At 34.6% G+C, this 11,919-nt stretch overlaps 1 protein-coding gene across 3 annotated transcripts in view; it reads right to left on the reverse strand.

The window, feature by feature from the left end:
* Positions 1-811: 811 nt before the first annotated feature.
* Positions 812-11,919, reverse strand: part of LOC105622358 (glucose transporter type 1) — a 26,606-nt gene continuing 15,498 nt past the window's right edge. Inside the window, exons 9-12 of one of the 3 annotated variants that reach the window (XM_012203782.1) lie at positions 11,634-11,773; positions 10,151-10,180; positions 5,096-5,193; positions 812-915 (exon numbers count right to left, since the gene is read on the reverse strand). In XM_012203782.1, the coding sequence (XP_012059172.1) occupies positions 812-915; positions 5,096-5,193; positions 10,151-10,180; positions 11,634-11,773 (372 nt within the window). Of the gene's footprint in view, positions 916-3,582; positions 3,755-5,069; positions 5,194-10,150; positions 10,181-11,633; positions 11,774-11,919 lie in introns of those variants that run through there. The other 2 variants (XM_012203781.1, XM_012203780.1) reach the window with 2 other exon arrangements.

Genomic DNA, 11,919 nt, shown 5'->3' on the forward strand with positions numbered 1-11,919 from the left:
GCTTAATAGTTATTAGTTACGAAACGATTAAGAAGAAGTTATGCCCAACTAATATCATTGGAGAAAATATCGTGATGCCTCATTTATCCTATATAATGCTGAGGTATATATTTTCATAATATTCGTTCCCAGACAGCACACGATATTCTATGAACATCCTTAGAACATAAAAATGTTTCCTGAACGTCTTTAAGACGTTTCTTGAAGGTCTGTGCTGTATAGTGGTAATATTTCCCAACGGTAATTACCCCGATCGACCCCATGCTCTTCATTGAACTAATTCAGCTCTCAGAGAGACAGACAGACAGACAGACAGACAGACAGACAAACAAACAAACAGACAGACAGACAGGCAGACAGATAAAGAGACGTGATCGACCAGCGGAGGAGAACACTCGTTCCCTCAATATCGCATCGCTTGTGAGTAATCATATTGACGGTCCAGCGGATGTTGTGCCGCGTGAGTCGCACTTGACCGCGTCGTTGTCGACGACGTACGAAACGGCGTTTTTCCAACGGCTCCTTTCCCCGTCCCGTTTCTCTTCTCACTGCTTCTCACTGCTTCTCACTGTTCGTTGTACATTACGTCACTCGTCGACGTCTCGAAGCTCTCGGTCGCGGTCCAGCCAAGGCTGGTCGCGCGGCGCAAACTATGCCGCAGGAACGCCGCGCACGCCTTGCTGCTCTCGGTGATGATCTCGTAGAGCTGCGTCTCCAGGCTGAGGCTGCTGGTGGTGAGTAGCAACGGCAGCGGTATCGGCGCATTCATGATCACTAGGTTACCGATATTAAGAGGAGCTGTTTCCCGTTGTCAGACACCGCTGTTCGGAAAGCGTGGCGGGGGAAGCGGGGGCGGTGGTCTCTCCGGCTGAGCGGGAGCGACGGAAGAGCGCTCGGATCCAGCTGCAAACACAACTGTGGGGTGCACGTTAGTCTCACGATACGCGACTTCCTCATCTCGACGCGCCACGTCGCGTACATATACGTTTATCTCGCCAACTACTTTTCCGGACATATCGCTAAAAGGTGATAGATAAGTGTATGTATCTCATAGGAGACGAGCAAGCAAGCTTCTCTACTGCTCTCGGCGGCTGCGCTCGGTCTTTCCTCGGTCGAATTTTCACCGTGACAGATTGCGATACAAGAATCTTTCTTTATTCTCTCGATTAATGTGGACGGGTCGTCAGCGAAGAAATTTATTTCACCTTCGTGCTTTAGTAGTTATTCTCGAAAACGCGATCTTATGTAAAGAGCTCCTTCTTTATAGCCGCTATTCTTAATCTCAGAGCTAGTCTCTAATCCCATGCAATTTATAAGCGTATTTAAAAACTGGCCAAAAAGAAGGTTAGCAGCGTTAAAAATTATTTTGTTTCCAAAATACGATCAATATTTACGAGATAAATTTTCCGTATTTCTTATAAAATATTTTTGCTCATTGACTACGAATATTCTTTAATGGAGTTTTCAAGTGATAAAAAAAAATGTTAGGATTGTCACACAGAAAAAAATTTTGCTGAAATATCTAAATTTCGATAAATATAGATTTGAAAATAATTAGGATCATCAAAATAATTAGAAAACTCAAACAAAACTGCAAAATGTTTTGACATTCTAGCAATTAATTTGAGTGTCCTACATAATTATTTTAATAGTCCAACAAAATTATTTTCAGATCTGTATCTAAATATAAATTTTTAGATATTTCAGAAAAACCATTCCGTATGTAAAATAATATTATCGCTGTCTATTATGTGCTTAGAAATCCACGCGATTTGAGAATAGTATTAATTTGAGATTGTTAATTATTTATATTTTAATTTGAGAAAATACTCGTTACATTAATAAGAATATATTCGTGTCCCTCGGATTATCTTAGTTGTAATTGTTAATTCACGCGCGATTCGACTTAAGTGACTTAAGGTTTTCAAAGCCAAACGTCCGAAATTGTCACGAGAGATGAAATTACCTTTTGCTCCTACGCACTAGAGATTACATTCATGCGCGCATGCCCCTTACACCATTCATGCTGCGAAAATTGATTGTACAGCATCGTACTAAAATTAACAACGTCAAATATATGTATGTACATTGGCCTAAGAAGTTATTACATAACGAAACGAATCCTCGCTCCAAAATTCAGAGATGCTACACATCAGTATAATATGTGTCAGTGAGGAATATACATATATTCACATTGGCCTGCCTTCCTTTAAACTACTACAAAGGCCAGTGTCGATAGCGCATAATATACGATAATATAATATTCGTAGAAACGAAGCAGTACGTGAGTGTCTATCACTTTCTCGTTTCGTGTAATTACATAGCGTTAATTAAATCCAAAGTGTAGATACGATACAGGATGGAAAACTGTCGTGTTGCACAGAGACGACGATAAATAGATGTGTGTGAAAAAAAAAAATATATATATATATGTGTAGGAAGAGAGAGAGAGCGAGCTTATTATTCTGAAACATTTCACATATATACACAACGTTTATAATTACATTACAAACTATCGCGAGAAAGATATCGCCAAGAATTCGTTAGCGATAAAAGGCAGTATATTCTGAGATATTCGATTGTTCGATTCATGTGTAACATAAGTTTGCTGTACAACTTGCTTCTGTGCCTGCATACGATGTGCGTGAATATATTGTCAGAAAAATAAGCTCTTCGAAACTGAAACTCCAGCGAGTCCATGTCATGAGAGTGCCTAACCCAAGCAATGTAAAACAAAAAGTAAGCTAAATTAGAATATATATAGATATTAGATTAATGTCCAATGTAAATTATTATGCAAAATGAAGACGGGAATTCACGAATGTGAGCGAGAGAAAGATTTCGAATGTCGATGATCGATAGAAATAGATTCGGTCTAGATTTTTTGAAATTTAATTTTTCTCGCAAGCAGATGACAGCTTAAATGAAATAGATATCTGCACGAAACAAATGATTTTACTGAAATATCTAAAATTTAGACAGATACAAATCTGAAAATAATTTTGTTGGGCCATCAAAATTACGTAGAAAATTTAAGCATAATAGTTTCGACTTTCTGAGAGAAAAATGTACTAAACAATAATAATTTTAATAATTTTAATATTTTTCCTCAATTGACTTAAAATATACTAATAAATTTTAATAAATATTTGTTTGAATAATATTAGATAAATATTTACTAAATGTAAACATATATTTATTTAGTAATATTTACTGTAGTAGTAAACATTTATTTATTTGTAAATAAATGCTGCAAATTAGTACTATTGAAAAAAGTATGTATTAAGATTAAGTAAACTTTTACTAAAACTTAATATTATTGAAGATTTACTATTGAAAATATCTATGTCAAACTCTATTAAATTTTTTTTTAATTTAGCAATCAATTTGAGCTTCCTACATAATTATTTTGATAGTTCCATAAAATTATTTTTAATTTGTATCTAACTAAATTTTTAAATACTTCATTCAATAAAATCTTTTTTTTTTCATGTGTTTGTGCAATTGTTCTAATGAATGAATGATGTTATAAGGTTTCTGATCTCTCGGTACGGCACACGTTACACTGGTTGATCTACTTCGTTATATTTTCTTTCCTTGATTAGCTGTTGTAACGCGAAAAAGTGAATAAAATTTAAATAGTGTTCCCGCTATGACCGCTCGCGTGTGTCTTGTCGTAGCGTGAAGCGGCACAATGTATAGTTTGACTGTCGTATAACCAGCACTTTGACGCCTCTGCACTTTCTGAATTATACTGAAAGCAGAAAAGAAACGTTCGCAAATAAATTCAAAACAGATGTTCCACAATGAGACTACAAATCAGGAAAACTTACGAACATACATATATACGGCATTATGGCATGCAAGATGATGACACGTGGCAAACAATTCCTATACTTGATGATTGCATCGATTCGCACGATTAACATTATCTCTTTTTAAATTTTCGTGACATAACGTTCATTTTTTTAGTGCTTTTACACGCACGCAAAGACATAGCGGAGATTTAATGGATGATTGATGAGGTGATCAGGCGTGAAACGAAATGATTAAAAAATAAATATAATGTGTGGTGTATACAAGAAATAAAAAATATGAATTATGAAAAACACTTTTTTACTTCAAAAGTGACAATCAAAAAATCGTGATTGAGTTATTATCATATGAATGAGTTAAATAAATATTACCCTCAATTGTACCCTCAATTGTTAAATAAACTAATTTAACTTCATAAAAAAATCGTTAAAATCATCAAAACTCAAAAAGAATTATTTTTATAAAATCGTTACAATTCAAAAGAGTGAAGATTTTTTAAAAATCGTTACTAAAAAAACAGGTGGTTTACAAAAAATTATTAGACTCAGAAAAAGTAATTTCAAAAGAATTATTCGTTACAATTAATTAACATTTAATTAACATTTAATTAAGAACATGTACTTTTCGCCAATATTATTTGATTAATCAATAATTAAATTGAAAAACAGTTCTTCCCTTTTCTGGGAAACCTAATGTTTTTATTTTTTAGTTGTGTCACTTTTAAAGTAAGGGAGCAAAAATGTAAAAATCTAATGCGATGAAAAAGCTACTCTGAAAAGTTCGACTTCAAGTTTCACAGAGATCGATCAGCGCGTGTACGTCAATTCCCATTCGACGAACGCATTCGCATAGAATCTCTCTCATCGATGAAAAAGAGATGATCCATCGACGGGACAAAGTTACGAGGAATCGTGCTCGCTTACTGAATCAAGAGCACCTGATCACCTCCAATCATCGCAACAATTAGAGAGAAAATGACAGTGGCTGCTTTCAGCAGAGAAAACTTATTACTGAGTGCTCAGTGATTCTTTAATATAATTGGTTCCTACATTTAGATTTAGCGAAGAACTAAAAGCAAGAAACAATTCTATTAACGATCAATCATTGAACGTATACTGCGATCAGTTTTCTTTGCTAAACGCAGCCAGTCTCGATCGCGATTTCGCTCCCGCGTTTAGAGAATTGTTTGTCTTTGGACAGAGATGACAGGGATTACAAATTATCGTGTTACAATGTATCGTGATTGATGCTGGTCAGGTTTTTTTCTTTAAAGCCTTACATGAATCAGGATGTGGCTTCTCCTCTGCCACCATCAGGGCTGCGCTCTCTGCTGGCGGTATGTGTCCCTCTAATGCATTCACACAGTTTAGCATGCTCCTGTAAAACATCACGCGACTTGTCCAGATTTCCACTTCTTCAAATCACATTTCTGTTGATTCTTACAATCTGTTTTTTTTCCTTTCCTCTCCTCATTATATAAAATTCTTTTTTGGAGCACCGATTGATATGCACCGTGTCGCAACGTACACAAAATACACGATGAACTTGCGGCTTACTCTTATCATTCGCGTTCTTAATTTAATCGCTTTTATTTGGATCCAACGAATCACCAAATTTCGTGGAGCCAACTACACCATTATTCACGATTTCACTGAATGAATTTACAAAATGTTATTATATACTGCAATCAATGATCAGCTGAATTATTAAATATGATGATATATGATATTTTGAGCAATGATTGATGATCAAAAGTAAGAAAGATAAAATGGCTACATAAATGCAAAGAGAAACTTAAGAGATGCGAGATTTACGATGGGAAAATGTAGATTCGTCTTTATGTAGATCGCGCAATCTGAGATCGTTACACGCTGGGATAATAAATGCAAAAGATATCGCTCTGCGCTTCTCGGCGCTCCCAGCCCTACTGGCATTCCAGGTAATACTTTAGGCGTTTATTCAGAGTCGATCCTAAATTGTTTGACGTTCCAGTCACGTAGAGTAAGCTAAATTCGCTTTTTCTCTCCGCTATGACCGCTATGATAACGATTATTCGTAAATCTACACAAAAAGAAGAATTTTCCTGAAAGATTTAAAACTTTGCTTAATATATATTTGAAAATAATTTTGTTGAAGCACCAAAATAATTATGATGGAAAAAATGATGAGCATACTGCAAAAGATTTTTATATTTCCAGCCACCAGTTTGAGTTTCTAACAAAATTATTTTGATAGTTCAATAAAATTATTTTGGTCCAACAAAAATTATTTTCAGATCTTTAACCGGCACAATTTTAGATCTTTCAGCAAAATCGTTCTCTCCAGGCAAGGAGGAATGGATGCGGAGATCCGTGGATCTATTAAGGATTCACGGATCTTAAATCGAGTTATTCACGCGGTTCACACTCGATAATGTATACGTAACGATTCATTTCACAGTTTCTAATTCTTGTACTATTATACAGCGTTTCACTGGCCTGTGTAGTAGAAATTTACGTATATACTTACTAAGAATCAAACAATATATTCGGCAGCCTGTGTGGCAAGTAACACTTGGCGGAAATTCATCAGGAACAATCTCCTACCAAAAGGATCAAAGGGAATCCATCCGTAATTTCGACAAACGAAATGATACATACATATTTACACATCTTTCCATGTAGCAGATACGATTTTTCTCGCCGCACATCGACTTCGATTTCGCTTTGCGTTGCTACTCGAGAAATTAAATTCGATCCCGATGCGTCGCGCGTAAAATGTAACACGAATGGAAGGAGGAAACTCAATCCGGATAATTAAATAAAGAAACAGATTTATTTTACAGCATAAAACCATAACTTTTACGATCTTAATTCGGTGATGCCGAAATATTCATTAATATAATATTCGTTATAATATACTAACGAGCAGTCTCGAAGTTTTATAACGTGAATTACACAGTGCGTATCGATTAACAGTTTCACATTATAGTAAGTAGTGAGTACTTCTCGTGTCATCCGATATATAACAATGTATATTAAATCAATAACAGTCTTGTGGCTGAAGCGCCGGTCTACGATAATTTTTTTTATTTTTATTATTTTTATTTTTCAAGTTAACAGCCAATTCGATTGCTGATTAGAGCGTTTAGATTTATAGTTTATCGGTAGCGTGGGTATGGTTGGCAGTGGTGGCGTCAGATAGGACGGTCTCCTTGCTAGAGTTAGTGGCGAGCTCCTCTTCCCTGTAAGATAACAACGTTACATGGCAATCGAGCCTCGAATCGTTTCAGTTTTGTCAGAAAAATCCTATTTATTTTCGCGTGAATCTACGTTTGAATTTGCGTGTTTCGCAAATCTGTTTTGCTAAGACGTGTATTAGATGCATCCTCTACACGGACGAATCAAAAGCAAACTCTTTTACCTCTCTATCATATCTTCATCATATCTCGGACTATCATAACCGAACTCTCTACTGATTGATATCTCTATAACGTATTGTGCTATCCGATAGAATAGCAATCAGAATCAGTAATTGTGATGATAAAACGACACGCAAGATAAATGGTGTGTAACTTTGTCTATATCTACGACAAAGATCTTAATCGAGAGCATAACGTTATAAATAAGTTACTTATTTTAAATTTAATGTAAATTTAAAAATCAATGAACCATTATATAAAAATATATTTTATAATGATTTTTCATAGATTAAATGATTTCTCAAACATTTACCATCCCGAAACTTTTCCTTTATCACGATTGTTTTATATAGATTATTGTATCGATATCAAATAATATCTAACTGCGATTAACTACATCTCCCTTCCTCGCTTAGAGACAGAACTGTAGAAATAAAAAGGAAAATCGAATGGCGCGCTAAAACAAAAGTTAAGAATCAGAGATTGTAGAGATACAACTCAGCATAAACATTTGCTTTAACATTGTTACAAGCTGCAGAGCGATCATATTGTTAGTTTGTTACTCATTAAGCAAACAAATTTACAGGCGAGTGAGTAAATTTATACCACACACTTAGTATTTATATCTTAAATTCTCCAACACCATGTCTTCCAAAGCTTCCAAAAGCTTTTCTCCGTAACACACTGTGAGAAATGTTTGATATGAATAGCCATTTACTTTGTTGGATTATAACTTCCAAAAACTTTCTTACTTTTTAATTTAAAAATTGTGTTCTAACCAAAACTTGGTTGGAATAATCAAACAATTTTTTAAATTAAAAGGTCAGAAATTACGCTAACTTCTTAATTTTTAATTAAAAAATTGTGTTGTTCTAATTAAAATTTAGTTAGATTAGCTAAATTTAATTAGAACAATAAAATTTTTAAATTAAAAAATAAGAAAGTTTTTGTAAGGCACATATCAACAAAGTAAATAGCGACTCGTACCAAATATTTCTCTCAGTGTAAATACAAACGTGTTTAAACGCGAGAAAAAAAGCTCACAAATGCACATTACCTTCAATCCAATATTAGTTACCATTCAACTAGAAACATTATACGCTGACGCGTTTTAATTAGTTTATCTCGAAAAAAACAGATCGAAGAAATTTCCGCTAAATCATAAGCGTAACCAGCTATCGACTTAGCTATCTTGATAAGATTTCTTTCTGTCTGAATCGTTGATGAATGTTTCGGCAAAACCTTGATCAAAATAAAAGTAAAAGGAGAGAAACCGGAAAGAAACAAAAAAAATATGTCTTGTATACGATTTCGAGAGCTGCACTAATTAAATAAAGGAAAACTTGATTTTCTCACCGCAGAAATTAATTAAATCCAGATCCAGTGATATAAATTATCACTTGCGATGTTAACACGACGAATATAAAACGATGCAAAGCGGCGGTCTGTGCCGCATTCGTTCTGTAAAATTAATTCTCCATATTCGACATAATTGATGATACTCTGGTTTTTTCTCAAATATCTCTGGAGTTTTGCTGATTCGAAATAGCCTATATTTGCGTCAAATAAGCATTTTTATAAAATCCTAAATATCTTTTCAAGAATTTATTGACATTTAAATTGATTTTAATATAAATAAAAAAAATGATGACTATTCTTTGTAGAATAAAAAATATAAAGGTAATATTCCATGTTTTCGAACGCTCTCATTTTTCAATTGCCAGATCTCTTTGAGGAAGAGTCACAGCTCTACGAGCTGCATCGAAATTCCGAAAGCGGGTCATTAAGTTTACAGAAGCGTCCTACTCGCCGATCACAAACACGTTTGTGGCATCGTATCTCTTAAACACAACTCAGGAATCACTTTGGTACGCCAAACAAGTAACGTAAGCACTAACATGCAGTCGCACAGTACAGCGCCATAAACTCGTGCCAACTATCGACATAAAAATTGTTCCAAGACTTTGCCTGTCGCCGAAACATTTAACTGGGCATTGTATGTACGCTAAAAGGAGCATGCTGTAGAATACAAGGCTCCAGGAGGAATTCAAGTGATCGGGGCTGTTATGTATGTGATTTTAACCACGGGCGTCCGCGGAAGCAAAAGTTTCTCCGTGTTTTCTAAATATACGAGCATGAAGTATGCAGAAGCGCGGATACGATCGAAGAGATTGTAAACATAGCAATTTATTCCGAGGTAAAAAAAAATAAGGTTCTCGAACGGCAGTGACAAAGTGTGGAATTATGCGGACACCAGCCGGGGTTAGCCGCGGGTACAAACGTATGCGCATTACATATATCGATTACATAATAGCCCTGACGAACTTTTAGAAACTGTGAAATGTATCTCCACAAAAGAAAAACGAATAATTTATATGGTAACAACTTATGTTCATGCAGCTATATGTATGTATATATCTGATTATCTTTAGTCAGTCTGACTGATTACGCAATAAGACGGAGACTCGCATTAGCTGATAGTAAAGATGTTTCGACATGCCAGGCCTTTTGAATTGAAGTCATGATAATCGCGTGGCCAGGTCAGGATTATTTTTTAAACAGTTTCAGCAGTCGTTTGTAATCGTATCTTGACGATTGCGTCGAAAACGATAATAAGCGAAAGAAGAAATAATAATAGGAGAAAATATTTCGATTTTTCTTCTGCCTCTCTTCTGTATTTTAATGCTTTCCAATAACTCGTAAAAGACGGTTTTTCAAACTAGCTTTTTGCAGAGAAAGGTATTTTACTTGTTCATTGAAGGATTACGGGTGTTTTGTTCAACGCATAAAAAATAATCCCTCTTTTCGATAATAACTAATGGTGTCTTTGGTCATTTATCTTCATGCAGTTAAATAGTAATCGGTATGTTCGATATAATATATCTCGTAATAAAGCCACCACAATAACAGGAAATGTGTAGTAGCAGGACTCACCCATAAAGTCTGCTGTCCCGCAAGCTGCTCCTGCTCCGAATAACACAGAAAGCACAGTTACGATATATCGAACACAATTGTAGTTGTCGTAATAACGAAATACAGAAATTAACGAAAATTATCCAGTTATCCAGAGAACCATGAAATAATCGATTTATTGAAATGATACATATACAATACGTTAAACAAATAGAATGTATCCATTTGGCCTTGAAAATATAACAATAAGATAGCAAAATCACCAACTCGCGACTCGAATCAATAACGTATATATAACTCGAAAGAAATCGCAATGCCATTAAGAAATGAAATAAATCGGCATTTTACATAACTGATGATTATTCTTTCTTATGTAATACAGAGCTGACACGTTTTTATGATCCTCTCCCGGAAATCTAATAAAATATCTGATAAGAGGATCAACAACGAGATAGCTGATTTATACGTCGTTCGCAATGTTCCGCAAATGAGATGATAAAATTACGTTCTGTGGTGTTTACACTTTTCAGAAACTAATAACTTACGGTTATTTGCTTCATTTTTTTACACTTTTCTCGTACAATAATCTCGTTACATGATTCGCAATGTCGTGCACGTTATCACTTCTAGTTGCTATTCGATTAGTGTTGTGTCTTACTCGCAAGTATATGTAAAAATGTACGTACTTTTCCTTGCAACAGCTTAACGAAAAAAAGTTCGAAATATCGGGATTTGCAATAAAGAGAAACCAAGCAAGTGATGAAACTTTAAGGCGAAATTTACAGACTACTTTAGCTTGTACTTATAAATATGTACAAATAATGTTCCCGTATATATAAGTGAAACTTAATTTCCTCCCCCTAAAAAGAAACTTTATCACAGTTCAACTTCTGTTATTGCTTCAAATAAGCAGCGATGCATGCAAAAATGCGTAGCGTTAATAATAATAATTAATATACTATCCCGGGAGTAGAGTTATAATACAATAGAGAGAATATTACGAGATCGTATTAATAAATTATAAAATTCCTTCTTAAAGATTCGAGAAGTTCTTATTAAAAGTAACAAATGTATTCGTTATCGAATATATAAACGGACGGATGAACATTCGGACGGACGTAATAATTGTATATCAAGTACAGTACATAGAATAAGTTTATCTGAATCTCTTTAACTCTCCTTTTCTCGTGCAATTAATGGTTGATAAATTGTGCGGTTATTAGTTCGAAAATTATAAATTTCGATTTTCTCTTACTTAACTTTAAAAACGCACCCAATATGAGTCGAGTCAAAAATAAACGGGATACAGATTGAGGGGAAGGGGGAGCTATCGCGGATTTAAACTATACATACGTATATACATGTATATATAGGTATAGACCAGAGACTTCCTTTTGAAAGAAATTAAAGAGCGGATGCAGAATATATATCCAACTAGGTATATAACATTTTGCTATTATGGTACGTACTGGGGAAGGTAATAATTTGCTTGTGTGCTGCATACCTGTCGTTACCATGCCTGAATAAAGCTAGAATCTCTTCGAATGTTTTATTCTTGGTCTCAGGAACCTTCTTGTAGGTGAAGATCCAGAAGATGGCTAGAAATGCACTGAACGGTAGGAACGTGTAGTTTTCAAGGCTACTCTGTAACACGCAAACGCATACACACACACACATATATATATATATATATATATATATATATATATATATATAATATATATAGTATAGTATATATATATATATATACTATCTATACCTATACTAGTTAATTAAATTAAGTAATAATA

This window comes from Atta cephalotes (genome assembly GCF_000143395.1).
Source record: "Atta cephalotes unplaced genomic scaffold scaffold00044, whole genome shotgun sequence".
Classification (NCBI taxonomy): Eukaryota; Metazoa; Arthropoda; class Insecta; order Hymenoptera; family Formicidae; genus Atta; species Atta cephalotes.